Source organism: Astatotilapia calliptera, chromosome 11 (genome assembly GCF_964374335.1).
Source record: "Astatotilapia calliptera chromosome 11, fAstCal68.1, whole genome shotgun sequence".
In the NCBI taxonomy this organism is placed as follows: Eukaryota; Metazoa; Chordata; class Actinopteri; order Cichliformes; family Cichlidae; genus Astatotilapia; species Astatotilapia calliptera.
This window is the reverse complement of record NC_137432.1, coordinates 38,451,849-38,471,518: the sequence shown is the minus strand read 5'-3', so window position 1 is coordinate 38,471,518 and position 19,670 is coordinate 38,451,849. Positions and strand designations below refer to the sequence as shown.

The following is a 19,670-nucleotide window of genomic DNA, read 5'->3' as shown; positions in this document are numbered from 1 at the left end:
GACGGATCTTTCAACAACCGAGGTGTTACTGCTTTCAATAAAAAGTAAACATCAGCAGCGAAATAAAATCATAAACGCGGAGGCTGCAAACAGGCGGAGCGGGGAGGCCTAAACCACTTATTATATCAAAATAAAAGATACAAATAAAAATATATCGACTAAAGCAGCTACACCAGCTCCTGCACTGAAACTTAATTAATTATTATTATTAATTATAAATTAATTTTTTATTCTAATGAAGCTGCGCTGCAATTTTTCAAGCATTTTCTGAATTTGCTTATTTCATAAGTATTACACCTCAGCGTGTGCCTGTTGTATACTTGTTTTTATACGGTTTTAAGTATAAAACAGGTAAGATGAGAATTGACTAATGGCGAAGTAGTGCTGTTTTTTAAGGGCAGTGTTTGAAAAAGCGCTTTTCATACCCACCTGGGCAGACAGGTTAGCCATAACGCCGCTACTGGCTGGCTTTTATTTTGAATACACAGTCACCTCACTTCCTGTTAGGTTTCAGATGACTTAGCTCACCGTGCCAGAAAGTTCCTCTGGTCAAAACACAGATCCTGTGTGCTGCAGCACATGACTCACTACCACCAAATACTACAAGTACTACAACTACTACTATTTTATATACTGTTGTTTGTTTGTTTGTTTGTTTGTTAATTAGTTAGTTAGTTTATTTGCTTGTTTTATTCAATTTTAAATCATGCTTTTTATTTGTTCTTGTTTCTAATGTCTCTGTAAAGCACTTTGAATCACCTTGTTGTTGAATTGTGCTATACAAATAAACTTGCCTTGCCTTACTACTACGTCATGTCATATAATTTATCTTATAACGGATATCAGTACTACCTGTAACTATTGTTAAACTCATGGACTGAACATACACACACCCACAATGGACAACTGTACCCTCAAACACACAATAATAACATGGAGTGAACCACCACTCACAACCACCAGCACTTTATATAGCCTCTGTAGAAACTATCTACACCCTCACTTATCTTAACTGCACTACTGTATAGCTCTGTGTAAATAATCATTCTGTACATTCGATAATCTTTAATCCTACAACTGTTTACACCTTGCATAGTTCCCATTTCTGTATAGCTGTATATCTCAGATTCTGTAAAGTTATTTATTTCATATTCTGTATAGTTTTTCATATTTATATCCTGTTCATAGCCTGTACATAGCTTGTACTCACTACAGCCTGTACATACTTAGTTATAGAATATTCACAACATACTTCATACCGTGTACATTATAACATACCATAATAGACCCATTTCTGTAATATACTTACATATCTATACTATTGCTAATATATATTGTAATATATCTATATCACTAAAGCACTTCTGGATGGATGCAAACTGCATTTCGTTGCCCTGTACCTGTGCAATGACAATAAAGTTGAATTCTATTCTATTCTATTCTAACTATTGCTGATACTTATATTTCATTGCTAAATTTATTATTACATGTGTTTTTATATTTGTCCATAATGGACATTATTTATTTAAAATGATTTATTTCAGGGAAGTTAAATGTCACCGTTATTACTGTCACCCCGCCGGAACTGTCCAAATTCAGAGGCTGCATCCACCTGAGGACCCTGAGCGAGGAGTCTGAGTGGGCCGGGTCCTTTAATAAAGTTTTATTGAATCTAATCTAATAACTTTAATCTCAGCCAAACCGATTTACTCAGGAACAAATAAAACACTGAAAAAAAATCAAACAATAACACGTTTAAGTTATCTAAGTGACTTATATATCATGTTTAACCTGAGTAGACCGCTGGGAGTTCGCTGTTATCGCTGGCTCAGATATTTGCAGCTACATTCTCGCCTGAAAATATGCTAAAAGTTTATTTTGCGACTCAGAACGAGTAATATTAAAACTTAAAAATTAAATTAAAAGTAGCTGCCGCCATTGTTGGAAACTGGAATTGGCTGGGCCACGCTATGAATTCTGGGATATGTTTTTTTTTTTGTTGTCCGGGTGGAAAATCAGGAGATTTTCGGGAGGGGCACTGAAATTCTGGCTTCTCCCGGAATAATCGGGAGGGTTGGCCTGTATACACCCACCTCCTCTATGGGATCTAGGGCAGTGTCCAGGACAGAGCTGGCCCTCATTAACAGTCTATTAAGCTGTTTCCTGTCCGTTTGCCCAGCAGACAACCCCCATACAAGATAGTGTTAGTGATGTCCCACACACCCCAAAAGGCCTCAGCCTGCCAGCAGATGGAGCGACTTTGGCTGTTCTCGAGTGTCAGCGTTATCCGACCAGTCCAGCTTATTGTTCAGTTGAACATGGAGGTATTTGTCCCTGTCCACCCTCGATGTCCAAACCGTGGATGGATGGTGGTTTCCTCCAGAAGTCGACCACCATCTCCTTCATCTTACTGGTGTTGATGTGCAGACTCACAGTCCTGAAGCCTCTGTGATCTGCTGGTGAGGGAACCGACTGTCCATGCAGTCAGGTGACTCCAGGTGACTGAATTAAAGGCACTGAAGAAGTCTAAAAACATGACCCTCACAGTGCTTCCAGTTGTCTCCGGGTGTGACAGTGAGCTGCACTCATTATTTTAATATTTTATAGGACATTACAGTTAATTCTTGCTATAAATATTGTTCATAATGGTTATTCTAAGACAGGACTGGTTTAACTGGCAATTTACTGTCTGTATAACCCACTAATTAACAGCTAATGAATCACTAAGGAACCCTGAATAATGGCTCTCTCACTCACTCACTCTCACATATAGAGATCGACAGACCACGTGACTTTCGTCCATTGCATTGTGGGTATGAGTGGCAACAAAATCAAAACCCTGCATCAAGCGCTAGTATTTCCAGCACCGGTAATCATTAATTCTTCAGTTTTAATCCCTACTTGCATTTTATTTGCCCCAAAAATAGTTCTGTACAAAATGACGGAGAACTCTGCAGCTCCGTATGAAGACAGACGTGACGAAAAGGCAACATAAAGTAGGAGGAACAAATCAAAGGGGTGGAAGGGTCAGACCCGCACGAGCACAGAGTGGAGTAAGGATGTCAGCCTGCTGCCCAACTGTCATCACGCACATATTTATTATTATATGGTCCTAAGTGTGAGTGCACACACTCACAACATGTTTAGTAACTTCAGATCCTGCAACAAGCCCAGGTCCAGTTTACTTTGGTGATTTGGACGATTCCATCTCACAGCATTATTGTTTCATTCTATTATAGAATCTTACAAGATACTCCATCCTGCTTTACTAGCTGCTTCGGTGAAAAACAAATCAACAATGCAAAAAACCCAAAAAGAAAACAACATACTGGAAAACAGTTATTCATCACTTGCTTCAGTACAACCCTTCGACACATATATGCAGACGTTTCATGGCTGTTTTGATCTCGCTCTCTCTCGTCACCGATCAGATCTGGCTGTGGTAGCAGCTTTAAACTCGGTCTGACCCAGGCTGATGGAGGGGCCCAGCCTGGATCACATCCCAGCATTTTGTAGGCTGGTTTTCCTACAAAACACAACAAACATTAGCCTGCAAAGCCACCGTGAACAAAGCAGCATAGCAACGAATTCAATTCAAATTAAGACTTATTTGTAACCTACATCAACAATTATGATAAATGACAGCAGACTGACCTCTGTGGGAATGCTTGGAGCAGGCTAACCTGTGAGCTGGAGTGCTCTGGGACGTTATATTTGCTCTTTGAATGGCTGCAATCCAGGCCATCCGTCGGCTCTTTGTTACCTCGGAAACGTGGCTTAAACAATTTCTCTTCCACGACGTAATCCGATAACAACCGATCTCTTTACCCGTCGGCTTCCTGTGGCTGTCATGCGACCGGCTATTGCAGTTAATAATACAACAGCTTCTTGACATTCTTTGTGTTTCTTTTTATCGCTGTGTGACTGTTTTCACGTGAAAGCCTGCGCGCGCTAGTACCGCTTGCCACTCGTTCCCAGAATCCTTTGCGGTTTTACCCCTGAATGACGTCACATTTTCAATCAGTTACCCAAACATCCGACAAACAGGGTATCAAAGAGATTTCCTTTAAGTGATTCATAAGTTTTACCCTACCAAACAATATTTGTCCAAATTTATGGCTGAAATAAATGTAAATTGTACCTTCTGTCAAGAGCAACCTGAAACAGTTTCTCATCTGTTTTGGTCATGTGAGTAAATTTACATGTAAATTCTGGAAGGATTTCCACAAGTTTATTACTGACTCTGTTCTCCCTAATCTTCAACTATACTATAAGGATGTTATCTTTGGCTATTATACTTTTAAAGACAAGGACAATGATGCTTTCTTCTTTATAAATTTGGTTTTATTTTTGGCAAAATTTCATATACACAAAAGCAAAGTCCTCGGCAGAAAGCCTGAACTTCTTGTATTAAAATGGAACTTGCACAATATATAAGGACAATCTCCTCATCAAAAAACACGAAGGCTCTCAAGACTGTTAACATCTGTAACCGATTGAAACTGCTAACTTGATTTTGGCTCTTGCAAATTTCTGTTTATTTATGTTCCCCTTAATTTATTTTATTTTTTGTACTCACTTTTGTCTCACTGTCCTTGTCCCTCTCTCTGTTCCTCATTGTACTACCACAATGTCATCTTTTATGTGATTCCTGTTTTACTTGACTGTATGTCTAAAATGTGATAAATAAAGTTTTTAAAAAAATCCGACAAACAGGGTCTGGGAGATGTTTTGGTGGAGGTCATGACCTGGCTCAATGATTTAGGAAATGTCTGATTGAAAGCAACACTTTATTGCTCACCTTTTCATCATTTATAAATAAACATAATTATAAGAAGACTCTCAGGTAACCTCACAGGTATGTTTGGACTGTGGGAGGAACCCACAGGAACAGGCAGAACACGGAAACTCCGCACAGACAGAGCCAGCCGGATTCAAACCCCGGACCTTGGACCCGGACCCCGGATCTCTGTGAGTAACGCGCTGCTCCACCGCGCAGACCTGTCAGTGAGCCGACACGGATAATTGAATCGACAGAGAGCCTCACACGCTGCTATACGATCTTTGGAACTACCGCGGTTAGTGCTTAAGGATGCTTCCGGTTCCGCTGTAACCCGGAAACACAATAACAGCTGGAAACAGCGGATCGATTAGCTGAGCGAGTCCGGCTGGTTTGTTGTTTATCCTCGGTTATCTGAGCACGGTGGGTCGGTACTGCGGTGGCAGGAGGAGAGCCGACATGAAGACCCGGATTGGCGGATCAGCCTGAAGCCTGTTCCCGTTAGCAGCCTTTAGCATTAGTGCTACGGCTAGCGCTGCTAGCACGCTGAAGCTAATAGCAGCAGTAGCTGTGGTCCAGTGAGAGCGAACGGCTGCAGGTTTGTCTGCTTTTTACCGTGTACTTCCCTCAGAGAGATGCTAACTGTTAGCCTCCGAGTGTTTTAGTGTGTTTGTGGTCTCACAGCCGGTTTCACTCCGAGCTCTGGAAGCTGATGTTCCTCTGGGTCAGGCCGGTGTCCCAGCTTAACTTGTTGGATCCGTTTACATCTTCCAGATTAAAGATCTCCAGCTCGTGCAAATGCATACACGCATTATTTCCAGACTACAGCGAAATTATTTGTAATTAAAAACAGAGATTAGAAAGTCTAACGCCTGGTCTCGTGTCTCTGTGTTTCTGTAACGTAAATAACGAGCGGACATTTTCCTCACACACCACCGATCAGCTCCACGGACACTCCAGTTTACACGCCTGTTCGCCCGTCGGCGGTTTAATACCTGCCCACGTTACCTAGCGATGTCACAGTTTAACGTGGGCAGATACGTGTCGTCCTCACAACAATCTGTAGGAAATGAGCAGATGTAGCTCGTGTTTCTACCGTCATGGTTTAAAGATGGCAAACAGAGGAGGGAGGATGGACGCCGAGCAGCAGAGCCCGAGACTCCTGCACAGAGACATTAAACACCACAGCAGCACAATGAAACCCAACATCACACCGACAGCTGACGTCTGATATATTTACATGGAAAACTACAGATTGACAGCCTGTTTGACCCTGACCACACCCTCCAAATAAAACCTACAAGAACTAAAAATATTTGCAGGCACATACTCGAGGGTCAAACACATTTTTCATTCTCAAACCTTCTATTCAGTAAGGCAGCAGAGACTCTCCCCCTAAGCAGCTTCTGGATCAGTCACGTTTCATGCAAAGCTCGTCCCCAAAGGCTGATATGGAGCAGGAGGCCAACGAAAGAAACCCGGAAAACACGACATAGCCGAGCTGGGCCCTGAAGTAAAGACATGTCCACACAGGCGCTCTGTGATCTTCAGAACTCCAGAATTCAAAATCCTGCTCCTCACATACAAGGTCTTAAATAATCAGGCCCCATCTTATCTTAATGACCTTGTAGTACCATATCACCCTATTAGAGCACTTCGCTCTCGCTCTGCAGGCCTACTTGTTGTTCCTAGAGTATTTAAAAGTAGAATGGGAGGCAGAGCCTTCAGTTTTCAGGCCCCTCTTCTGTGGAACCAGCTTCCAGTTTGGATTCAGGAGACAGACACTATCTCTACTTTCAAGATTAGGCTTCAAACTTTCCTTTTTGCTAAAGCATATAGTTAGGGCTGGACCAGGTGACCCTGAATCCTCCCTTAGTTATGCTGCAATAGATGTAGGCTGCCGGGGATTCCCATGATGCACTGGGTGTTTCTTCTTCACTCACTATGTGCGTGTACACCTCTCCTTCTGTTTGTCTTTCTGCAGCGCAGCTTCGAGGCACGATGGGGAACCAGCTAGCGGGCATCGCCCCCTCTCAGATCCTGTCCGTGGACAGCTACTTCTCCGACATCGTCGATCACGAGTACGATAAGAGCCTGGGCAGCACGCGCTTCTTCAAGGTGGCCCGGGCCAAACATCGCGAGGGCCTGGTGGTGGTGAAGGTCTTCGCCATCCAGGACCCGTCGCTGCCGCTGACGAGCCACAAGCAGGAGCTGGAGGAGCTGAAGATTCGCCTGCACTCCTGCCAGAACTGCCTGCCTTTCCAGAAAACCTCTCTCACCGAGAAGGCCGCCATCTTGTTCCGCCAGTACGTTCGGGACAACCTGTACGACCGCATCAGCACGCGGCCGTTCCTTAACAACGTGGAGAAGCGCTGGCTCGCCTTCCAGATCCTCAACGCCGTCGACCAGGCTCATAAGGCTGGCGTGCGTCACGGGGACATCAAGACAGAGAACGTGATGGTGACCAGCTGGAACTGGGTGCTGCTCACCGACTTTGCCAGCTTCAAGCCCACCTACCTGCCCGAAGACAACCCCGCCGACTTCAACTACTTCTTCGACACGTCTAGGAGGAGGACGTGCTACATCGCCCCCGAGAGGTTCGTAGATGGAAGCATGTTTACCACGGAGAGCGACCAGAACACGCCGCTGGTGGACCTGACCAACAACAACCAGAGGAGCCGAGGGGAGCTGAAGCAGGCCATGGACATCTTCTCTGCAGGTACGGAGGCGTTGCTGCAAGCTTCCATCACACCTCGGTGATAATGTTTGTGTGCTTCTGCACTCAGAGGAACGCCAGACCTCATCTGTGTGTGTGTGTGTGTTTTCAGGCTGTGTGATCGCTGAGCTGTTCACAGAGGGCGTCCCGCTCTTCGATCTGTCCCAGCTGCTGGCGTATCGTAAAGGACACTTCCAGACGGAGCAGGTCCTCATGAAGATCGAGGACCGCAGCGTCAGAGAGCTGGTACTGATTTATGACCCGGCTGGTAATTCAGCACAGAGCAGCTGAAGATGAGCTGTTGTGACTTCAGGCTGACAAATGTTAGAGTCTCACTCTTTGATCAATCAGGTTATTCTGGACTTGCATTAAAAAACTCTGAGGTGCTGCCTTTTGTGGAATTTTCCACCAACAGGAAAAGTCTTTAAAACCTGGGCAGGTGAAAGAGCCAGGAATCTTTTTTCAATTGAACTTTATTTACACGGCGCGAAATCACAACAACAGTCGCCTCAAAGCGCTTTATATTGTAAGATAGACCCTACAATCCTACATACAGAGAAAAGCCCAACAATCACATGACCCCCTGTGAGCAGCACTTTGGAGACAGTGGGAAGGAAAAACTCCCTTTGAACAGGAAGAAACCTCCAACAGAACCAGGCTCAGGGTGTGTGTGTGTGTGTGTGTGTGTGTGTGTGTGTGTGTGTGTGTTGGAAGCAGGATGTGGTGCAGGTGTGTTATATTCTGAAATGTTTCGGTGTTATAATAAAGACGTTTGGCCAAAAACAAACAGGAAGTTACAAGAACCGCTCTTAAGGAAGGAAACGGCGTCTGAGCGCTGCGGCAAGTCCTGACAAAGTAAAAATAAATGTTTCATCAAATGGAAGCGTTTACTTCCCGGTCGAGCTGAGGTCGTGTGGAGCTCTTACTTGGTCTTACTTTGAAGGTGGCGAGTGCAGCGCCCACAGCGAGGTCTTTACCGGTGTGTGTGTGTGTGCTTCCTGTCAGGTGGCCCAGATGGTGCAGCGGGAGCCCGAGAAGCGGCTGACGGCAGAGGAGTATCTGAAGCAGCAGCGAGGCAAAGCGTTCCCGGACATCTTCTACACCTTCCTGCAGCCGTACATGGCGCAGTTCGCCAAAGAGACGTTCCAGTCGGCGGACGAGCGCGTGCTCATCATCCGCAAAGACCTCGACAACATCCTGCACAACCTGCACGGAGGTCACGCGTCTTTGAGGGTGAAACTTGGAGAGGGTGAAAGTCTGCTGCTGCCGAAACCTGACTGTTGTTGTTTGTTTCCCCTCAGGCTCCGCCTCCTCTTCGCCCCAGGATGGCAGCGATGGCGTGACGAGCTCCCGTGAGGAGCAGGGCCTCGTCGTGCTCGTCTCCGTCATCACTTCCTGCCTCCAGACGCTGCACTGCTGCGACTCCAAGCTCGCCGCGCTGGAGCTCGTCCTCCACCTGGCCCCCCGGCTCAGCGTGGACGTCCTGCTGGACCGCATCACGCCGTACCTGCTGCACTTCTGCAACGACCCCATGCCCCGCGTGCGCGCCCAGGCCGTGCGGACGCTGGCCAAGGTTCTGGCGCTGGTGAAGGAGGTCCCGAGGAACGATGTGAACATCTACCCCGAGTACATCCTGCCGGGCATTGCCCATCTCGCCCAGGACGACGCTACCATCGTCAGGCTGGCGTACGCAGGTCAGTGACTCAGAAACGCCGCAGACGCACGCCGCGCAGGTTTAGATCGTTGACACCTTCTTTGTCCTCTCAGAAAACATCGCCCACCTGGCCGAGAGCGCGCTGCGCTTCCTGGAGCTGGTCCAGGAAAACAACGTGAACACGGAGCAGGACCTGAGCAGCGAGGACGCGGAGGAAGCGCTCCACCCCAACGAAAACTACGACTCAGGTATGCCCCGCCCTCGGTGCTGTTTATAAATGCGTCGCTGTGCGTCCATGTGACGAGCTCGCTGTATGTGTGCTGTGCAGAGCTGCAAGCGCTGCACGAGATGGTGCAGCAGAAGGTGGTGACGCTGCTCAGCGACTCGGAGAACATCGTCAAGCAGTCGCTGATGGAGAACGGCATCACGTGCCTGTGCGTCTTCTTCGGCCGGCAGAAAGCCAATGACGTCCTGCTGTCCCACATGATCACCTTCCTCAACGACAAGAACGACTGGCACCTGCGGGGCGCCTTCTTCGACAGCATCGTGGGTAAGCGCGCCAAACTTAACAGCAGCGCCCTCTGTGGTCAGAAGCGGGAACTGCAGCTGGTGTGCTGTGAGGTTAGCTACCAGCAGCAGCTAAAGACGAGTATAGTTCTCTTCCATCACAGTTTACAGGCTTTAGAGGCCAGTGTTTGGAGGCTGGAGTGAAGCAGACGTAGAAGCTCCTCAGTCTCGACGCCACAAACATCTTCTGGCTGGAAGAGTAATATTCTCAGCCGCTGAGACAGATCGTTTAGGATACCTGTGCGCGTTTCTGCTTCTCTGCCTCGTTGAACTGATGTAGACTCGGTGACATCACCATAGAAGTCCAATCAGTTTTTCAATTCTGAGGAGTCAAAAGCTTCAAGTTCTCCGGAAAAACACAAACAAACAAACAAAGGAGAGCATAAACATTAACTCATGATCCGAGGTCATAAAGACATCTTTGAATGTAAATGTAAGGACGTGGAAGAGAAGGTGATGCTAAAGAGGGCGGGGCAAACAACTAACAGGGGGAGGAAGGGAAACTGATGAATACAAAATAAAGCAGGAAATAAGAAACGCTCTCTCTCCCTGTGTGTGCCTGCAGGCGTGGCGGCGTACGTCGGCTGGCAGAGTTCGTCCATCCTGAAGCCGCTGCTGCAGCAGGGTCTGAGCGACACCGAGGAGTTCGTCATCTACAAAGCCCTGAACGCGCTCACCTGCATGTGCCAGCTGGGTCTGCTGCAGAAACCGCACCTCTACGAGTTCGTCGGCGACATCGGTAAGCGAGTCTCAGGAGCTGTTTCCCTCCAGCGGCTTTCGCGTGTTTTAGCCGTGGACGTGATGTCACTAAACCCGGTCTGTCTCCTTCCGCCTGCCATAGCTCCGTTCCTGTGTCACCCCAACCTGTGGATCCGTTACGGCGCCGTGGGCTTCATCACCGTAGTCGCACAGCACCTCAACGTCGCCGACGTCTACTGCAAGCTGATGCCCCACCTCAACCCCTTCATCACCCAGCCCATCATCCAGGTGAGTCCGCGCCACCGTCGTCACGCTCGCGCCTCCTGCGTCGTCCTCACTTCATCCGTCTTCATCTCCCCGCAGATCGATAAGGAGCTTGTTCTGCTCAGTGTCCTGAAGGAGCCCGTGAGTCGCTCCATCTTCGACTACGCCCTGCGCTCCAAAGACATCGCCACGCTCTTCAGACACCTGCTGCTGCGCCAGAAGAAGCGCGCGGGCACCATCCCAGAATGCCCCACGCCCGATGACCCGGCCATCGCCCAGCTCCTCAAGAAGCTGCTCTCGCAGGTGAGAACACGTTTTATGGGCTCCGCCTCACTGCTGCCTCTGCTGGATGCTACAGGAACTGCAGGCTGTGCTTGCTGCGCCATGATGTTTCTCTGCAGCAATGCTGGCTGCAGTCACAAGGGGGCAGCAACACACAGCTTTTAGCCTGTTGTTTACACACACACAAATCTGCACTCACATTTTAATTGCATGCTTTTAGTCACTTTATACAATCTATCACGAGCATGCTCAGTGAGAGGCCAGCACGAGATCTGACAGGTTAATGAATTAAACACATTTAGCAACAAGAAAACGACGAGCAGCGTTTAGCCTCCTGCACGGCTCCGCCCTCGCTCAGCTTCATGCATGAAACCTGCACGTTCTTCACTGACATGAGGCCGAGGCTTTTCATGTCGTGGTTTCTCTGAAGATAAAGGATTTGTTTGTCCAGCTGATTTGAAAGCTAAATTCTTCTGCGGCTGTCGGTGTTTGTTCCTGACTGGATGTGGTCGACCTTCTCGACACAGTTAAACACATTTCGCCTCTGATCAGTTCCTGTTACTGGAAAGGAGGAAACAGAGATGATGATTAATCATGTGGACGGCAGAAGTTCAAACTGAGGAATCCAGAGGTTTATCACCTCGTCAGTGTGAGGAGTGTAGATAAGGATAAGTCTGCTGAGTCTCAGAGCTCCTCCTGCGTGATCATGATCAGTTCCTCTGGCGTCCAGCAGAGGCAGCAGCGACTCAGTCCCCATAGACTCCCGTGTTAAAATGAACACGCTTACAGCCTGACTGATCGTTTCCACCTTCATAATAAGTGAATGAGCCTTTCTGCTCACAGCAGAGACGAGTGGAGGGAGATGATGTGCTTTAACTCCTCCCACCTCATTTTATTCACACGACTTGTTGACAGCAAATGATCACCGCCGTGCGGACTCTGTTCTCAGGGCATGACCGAGGCCGAGGAGGACAAGCTGCTGGCGCTCAAAGACTTCATGCTGAAATCCAACAAGGCCAAAGCCAACATGGGCGAGCAGAGCCACGCGGGGGAGGCGGGCCAGACCGGCGTCATCGACCTGGCCACGCTCGGCATCACCGGCCGCCAAGTGGACCTGATCAAACCCAAAGCCGAGGGCGAGGACAAGCGAGGTAACCCACATCCCATCCACACAGCGAGTTTCACATACACATATGAAAGTTGGTACACAGTTGTAACGTGCTAACGTGGACCAAAAAATCCACCGGACCCACGTCCCAAACCTGCAGGAAGTCGGCCATTTTTAATTAAAAATGCCCTTCTGGTGCGGATTCGACCATTTCCAGGTGTCACACTTTTGCAGACTCCTCCTCGGGATTTATTGGATCAACTTGGTATGGGGTCACTCTACACTGCACGCCTGGGCCATGTTAAATCGAGGAGCTTTAGAGTTTTCGTCGTGGAGCGTGTCCGCGGCACCACAGCCAATGTTCGACACTGTGAGGCTTCGCTGTGGTTAAGCTGAGTCGGTCTTAGGTAGGGCTGGGTATCGAAGAATCCATTCTGATCCACAAGGTCCTGATTCGATTTGAATCGGGGACATTTTGCCTCAGACAGCCAAAAATGTTATAACTCTGATCGTTTATCAGCACGTATCCATGTATAAGACAAAGCTGACGCTGTGAGGCTCCATCAGAGGTGTGAGCATCACCGCAGACGTCTTTGTGTCAAAGTAACTGAGGATAAAACATGAAGCAGGTTCTCCTGTTCTGGCTTTTTATAGCAGAGAAGCTTCAAACTCTTCTGCAGTCGATCAAAGACTGAAGCAACCTGATGCTGCTGAAGTGAAGCAGAGTCACAGAGGTTCGATCACAGCTGAGCAATCATTGAAGTCTAAATGTCTTCAGTCTGAACAGAGGTGAGGCTTTCTGCTCGGAAGGCAGTTAAATGTAAAAAACCAGCAGCTGACAGGCTGTAAACAGCTGTAGACTTGTGTGTAATAAACAAGCGAAAAATGCAGAAAACAGAGATTCAGACGGGAAACTGTTGCTGAGAGAGAGAGAGAGAGAGAGCTGTGCATGAAGTGTGATTTTATCCTGGTGGAAGCAAAACAGCAAAAGTCAGAGTGAGTCCATGACGATGTTTATGTGAAGCGTAGTTTGGATCTTCTTTTGCTGCTGGTTCGGTCAATAATGTTTGGAGAGACATCAAACTAACAGCTTCAGAATCGGCGCAAAAAGGGTGTAAACACAAAGCTCGACCCGCCGACACATTGGAATCAGCGAGCTGTCGGCTTTCAGCCCCGACCGTGTCCGTGCCGTCGGGTGAGAAAGGCGACGTCTCACTGATTCTGATGCGTCGGCGCTGTGTGTTTACGTCTTTGTGCAGAAGCCTGTTCCTGCTCTCATTCACTGTTTTGGTGGTTGTTGAAAATTTGTGAGATTGAACTTGAGATTCTGGCGTTTCGAGCAAAATAAATTTATATTTAAAAATCTATTCAGGATTTTAATGAATCGATATCACGTTATCCAAGCCAGAATCGATTTTAATCAGAACATCGATATTCAAAACCCAGCCCTGGTCTTAGAGGCGGGTAAGCTCCTCCCACATTTTTTACAGTTTCACAGCTGAGTGACATGAAACTGAACTGAACTTCAGTGTTGTTGTTTTGTTTGTGCTTCATTGCACTTTCCTGTTCCTGCAGCTGGTCTGCTGATCAGGCCGTAAACACGACCCACTGCTGCCTCTGCTGGACGTTAGGGGAACTGCAGGGTTTCAGCTCTGATGCTTATTGTTTTGTCGAGTGTTTCCATGTGTCTGTTGTGATGTCTCTTGTGGGGTATGTAAAAGGTCCCGCTGCTTTGAAACAATCCTGTTCCAGATGTTTTTGTGTAATTCCGCCACAGTAATCGGCTCCATCTGCAGCCACACATGTGAGAGCAGCAGATTGTTGAAGAAAGACGCTCTCTGGTCTGTCTCATTAATCACTTTGGCTTTGTGATCAGAGAGCGGCCGACAGATTCACTGCATCTAATCAAAGCCCTCCAAAATAAAAGTATCTCATCTCGACGAGCACATGAAGAATTATTCGAACTTCATGTGCTCGTCACACTTTCTTTGTGTGACATTTGTTTCGCCTTCTCCTCGGATTTAGTTTCACTGATTGTGGAAGCTGCTTCATCTGAGCTCGTGGTTAACGTCCTGTTTGCATGTCTGTCCCACAGCCAGGAAGCACACCAAGCAGGACTCCACCATGAACGAGGAGTGGAAGAGCATGTTTGGATCTCAGGAGCCGCCCTCCAGCCAGCCCGCCACGGTAACGCCACCCGACATTCGTACGCTGCTGTGCCGGGTCCCATTTAGTCTGAGAGCAGATGTGCACGACTATTCTCAGAGTTTAGAGGCTGCAGGTACAGAGGGGCGGGTCTAAAAGCATCAGGGACATTTGTAGTTTGACTGCTCACCAGACAACACTCAAAACAATGCATTGTGGGTAAACTTTCTGGGTTCTTCATCACACCTGCAGCTGTGTCGTCATCATATTCTAACGTAATTGTGTGTCAGTGCTGTGGAGGAGGAACCATCGTTAGATTTCATCTTCAGTGGGAGGAAACCTGCTCGACTAAGGTTTCACGCCTTCCTTTCGCGCGCCCCGGGGCATGATGGGAGATAATTCTGTGGTTCTGGTTCCTTTCAGTCGCTAAACTTGGGTTTGGGTCCTGTTCGCAGGCCGCCGACGGGCCGGGGAGTCAGATCAGGAAGAGCACCGCGGCTCTGGCGGTGCCCGTGCTGCAGTCGGTGGCAAGCGGCCCCGCCTATCAGCGACGCCTCAACACGTGCAAGGCCGAGCTTCAGCAGCTGGTGCAGCAGAAGAGGGAGCAGTGCAGTGCCGAGCGCATGGCCAAGCAGATGATGGAGAGCGCTGAGTGGGAGAGCCGACCTCCTCCTCCAGGTAAGCGCCACCGCACTCGCAGCGGACCTCGGGCGGGGCGCGGGAGAGCTCACACCTCACACAGCTGTGACTGTTTCAGGGTGGCATCCGAAAGGCCTGCTGGTCGCCCACCTGCACGAACACAAAGCTGCCGTGAACCGCATCCGAGTCTCCGACGAGCACTCCATCTTCGCCACGGCTTCCAACGACGGTACTGTCAAAGTGTGGGACAGCCAGAAGATGGAAGGAAAGACCACGACCACCAGGTGAGGCCCTCAGGTGTGCCTGCCCCGCATGCAGAAGCGGCGCCGCGGAGTCACTCACCCTCACCGTGTCTCCGCAGGTCTGTGTTGACGTACTCTCGCATCGGCGGCCACGTGAAGACGCTGACCTTCTGTCAGGGCTCGCACTATTTAGCCGTGGCCTCGGATAATGGATCCATCCAGCTGCTCGCCGTCGAAGCCAACAAACCGCCAAAATCCCCCAAAGTGCAGCCGTTCCAGAGCAGGTAACAGAAACCCGACGACACAGTTCAAGATAGCCGTGTTTGAGATGAGCACCAGGATATCTGACAGGAAGTCGGTCTGTGCTCTTTCAGGTCTCTGGACCTGCAGGAGGACGGCTGCACGGTCGACATCCACCACTTCAACTCCGGCGCCCAGTCGGTGCTGGCGTACGCCACCGTCAATGGCTCGCTGGTCGGCTGGGACCTCCGCTCCAACTCCAACGCCTGGACGCTGCGCCACGACCTCCGCCTCGGACTCATCACGTCCTTTGCCGTGGACATGCACCAGTGCTGGCTCTGCCTCGGTCCGTGTGTCCTCACATGAAATCTGTTTGTGGTGGCGGCAAAACGGTTTTAACAAAGACATGCGTCCAGGTGTCGCACGAAACATTCACGTCTCTGTGTTTCCTGCAGGTACGAGCAGCGGCACCATGGCCTGCTGGGATATGCGGTTCCAGCTGCCCATCTCAAACCACTCCCACCCTGCCCGAGCACGAATCAGACGGCTGCTGATGCACCCGCTCTACCAGTCGTCTGTCATCGCAGGTCAGCTGAGTCGCCTCAGAGTTCGTTTCTGTTAAAGTCTCCACAGAGTCATAAGTGTGTGTGTGTGTGTGTGTGTGTGTGTGTGTCTGCAGCTGTGCAGGGGAACAATGAGGTGTCCATGTGGGACATGGAGACCGGAGACCGCAAATTCACCCTGTGGGCGAGCTCGGCACCCCCACTCTCTGAGATGCAGGTGAGTGTGTGTGTGTGTGTGTGTGTGCGTGTGCGTGTGCGTGTGTGTAAGTCACTGAGGTGTGTGTTTGTGTGTCTGCAGCCGTCCCCACACAGCATTAACGGGATCTACTGCAGTCCTGCTGACGGGAACCCTCTGCTGCTCACAGCCGGCTCTGACATGAGGATCAGGTGTGACCCACAGAGAAACATCCACACAAACACTCCACCTCACAGTTCTCTGCATCGTTAGCTCACAGGTGGAGTCCACGGATGGCTGACGTCGCCGAGCGAGCGGTGCCCAGCTCACACAGACTGGTTGGCTGAGGTTAGCTCGCTGTAGCTGGTAGCACATCGTTCACCTGTGTTAGCAGGAAAGCTAACATTAGCTAAGATTAGCCAGACTCACTCAGTGAAGCTCAACAGGAAGTTCTGGTTCTGGCTGGGTTGTATTTCACCCTCCACAGTTACAAAGCTCCGTCCTGGCAGGAAGTCGTAGTCATGGAGAGATGATGTCGTAGCTGTGCAGCTGACACCGCTGGGTCATCGGGTCAGCTGACGCTCAGGTGTAAGCGCCGCTCTGTGGCCCACAGAACATCAAACATGGCAGCAGGACGAGCTCGCGGCTCTGTTCGTTTAACAGTTTCTCTGAGCGACCGTTGACCTCTGCTGACCTCCATTCAGGTTCTGGGACCTGGCGTATCCGGAAAGGTCGTACATTGTGGCGGGCGGAGCCAACGACTCGCTGCACTGCCCGTCTGTCCTCTACAGCCGCAAGATCATCGAAGGGACCGAGGTCGTACAGGTATGCACATGCACGCACGCACATGCACACACGCACACACTCTTCCTGCTTTCACCTTTGAACACTGCCGTCTCTGCAGGAGATCCACAGCAAACAGAAAAGCGGCGTGGTGGAGGACTCGCCCCGCCGCGGCCCGGAGTCCCTCCCCTTAGGTCACCACGACATCATCACGGACATCGCCACCTTCCAGACCACGCAGGGCTTCATTGTCACCTCGTCCAGAGACGGCATCGTCAAAGTCTGGAAATGAGGGCCCCCGATGACATCACAGCACACGCATGCAGGGAGGCGTGTGTTTATGGACACACGCTCCTGTTCCCCATGAACACGGTTACATCATCATCACGAGACGTGGTTCAAACAGGAAGTGAAATGCTCTGCTGTAGACTCTGACCCCTGACGACTAGTTTGTGCTTTTCATGTCCGTCAGTGTCAGGTGACAGGAAGTGCAGGTGTGCAGCTGATCTCGCTCCTGCCGGATGAACACGCCATTTTTCACTCTGAAGTCTTGTTGCCTGGATACGAAGGAAACCTGATTTTTAGAACCACGATTGATAGCTGCGCTGATGATTTAGGGAAGTCAATCTGTTGAGTTGCATTATGGGACATGTAGTCTTGTTTTGATTCATCTTTAGTTCAGTTTTCCATGTGCAGGTGTAATTCAGCTTCTTTAAATCGGAGCGTCAGCGACGCCTCCAGCTGAGCTCCACGTTGTTCCTGCAGAGCCCACCAGGGGTCCCCATCCACAACTTGGGAACTGCTGTTGAGCCCGTGTGACGTTCTTCTGGCTTCATTTGAAAGTGCTTTATTAACAAAAGGACTGCGTACATCAGGAGCACAGATTAGTCACCTGAGGTAAACTTCCTGTCTCGTTGTGATGATTCACCTGAACGCTGCTCAGAAGCATCGAACACTGTCAGAGCTCCACAAACCAGCAGAATCTGTGTGTGTGAAAATAAAACCATGTATGAAACGATGCTTTACGGTCTGAAGCAAACTGAGTGAGACCTGAGAACTCTGTGTGCACGTGCACCTGTCCAGACGTCTTTGTGGGGACCAAAGTGCCACATCGAAGGTGTTATTTAGACTCACAGTGTGGTTTTAGTGTCAGGCTTATAGTTAGGCTCAGGGTTAGAAGCATTATGTCAATTACATGTCCCGACTAAGATATGAAGACGAGAATCTGTGTGTATGTCCTGCATAGGTGCATTTAGACGTCTTTCTTCATTTTTTTACATTTTTAAATAAAGTTTCTCTCTCGCGCACAGACACACACACAGACACACACACAGACACACACACACAGACGCACGCACACACAGACACACACACACAGACGCACGCACACACAGACACACACACACAGACACACACAGACACACACAGACACACACACAGACACACACACAGACACACAGACAGACAGACAGACACACAGACAGACACACACAGACACACAGACGCACACACAGACACACACACAGACAGACAGACACACACAGACACACACACACACACACAGACACACACACAGACAGACACACACAGACACACAGACGCACACACAGACACACACACAGACAGACACACACAGACGCACACACAGACATACACACACAGACACACAGACAGACACACACAGACACACAGACACACACACACACAGACGCACGCACACACACACACAGACGCACACACAGACACACACAGACACACACACACACACACACACAGACGCACGCACACACACACACAGACGCACACACAGACACACACAGACACACACACACAGACGCACACACACACACACAGACACACACAGACACAGACACACACACACAGACACACACACAGACACACACACAGACGCACGCACACACAGACACACACACAGACAGACACACACAGACACACACACAGACACACACACAGACGCACGCACACACAGACACACACACAGACAGACACACACACACAGACACACACACAGACGCACGCACACACAGACACACACACAGACAGACACACACAGACACACAGACAGACACACACAGACACACACACAGACACACACACACACACACAGACGCACACACAGACACACACACACACACAGACACACACACACACACAGACGCACGCACACACACACACAGACGCACGCACACACACACACAGACGCACACACAGACACACACAGACACACACAGACACACGCACGCACAGACACACACGCACACACACACACAGAGACGCACACACAGACGCACGCACACAGACACACACAGACACACACACAGACACACACGCACACACACACACACAGACACACACACAGACGCACGCACACAGACACACACACAGACGCACGCACAGACACACAGACAGACACACACAGACAGACACACACACAGACACACACACACACACAGACGCACACACAGACACACACACACACAGACACACACACAGACACACACACAGACGCACGCACACAGACACACACACAGACACACACACAGACACACACACAGACACACACAGACACACACACACAGACGCACGCACACACACAGACGCACGCACACACACAGACGCACGCACACACACAGACGCACGCACACAGACACACACACAGACGCACGCACACAGACACACACACAGACACAGACACACACGCACGCACACAGACACACACAGACGCACGCACGCACACACACAGACACACACACACACAGACACACACACACAGACCACGTGATCAGAGACCG

General features: G+C 49.5%; 1 protein-coding gene across 2 annotated transcripts; it reads left to right on the top strand.

Moving 5' to 3' along the window:
- Window positions 1–5,109: 5,109 nt before the first annotated feature.
- On the top strand, window positions 5,110–17,875 carry pik3r4 (phosphoinositide-3-kinase, regulatory subunit 4). 2 transcript variants are annotated; one of them, XM_026184921.2, is made up of 21 exons: window positions 5,110–5,378; window positions 6,765–7,499; window positions 7,609–7,742; window positions 8,502–8,712; window positions 8,798–9,190; window positions 9,264–9,398; window positions 9,479–9,700; window positions 10,283–10,456; window positions 10,559–10,704; window positions 10,780–10,983; window positions 11,912–12,113; window positions 14,166–14,257; window positions 14,671–14,893; window positions 14,973–15,138; window positions 15,216–15,380; window positions 15,471–15,682; window positions 15,792–15,923; window positions 16,016–16,116; window positions 16,198–16,286; window positions 16,779–16,899; window positions 16,979–17,875. In XM_026184921.2, the coding sequence occupies exons 2-21, from the start codon at window positions 6,782–6,784 to the stop codon at window positions 17,147–17,149; spliced, it is 4,011 nt and encodes a 1,336-aa protein (XP_026040706.1). In that variant the 5' UTR covers window positions 5,110–5,378; window positions 6,765–6,781; the 3' UTR covers window positions 17,150–17,875. The 2 variants fall into 2 exon arrangements, with proteins under 2 accessions (XP_026040706.1, XP_080164741.1); XM_080308615.1 differs by having other exon boundaries at window positions 5,117–5,378; window positions 6,770–7,499.
- Window positions 17,876–19,670: the final 1,795 nt, after the last annotated feature.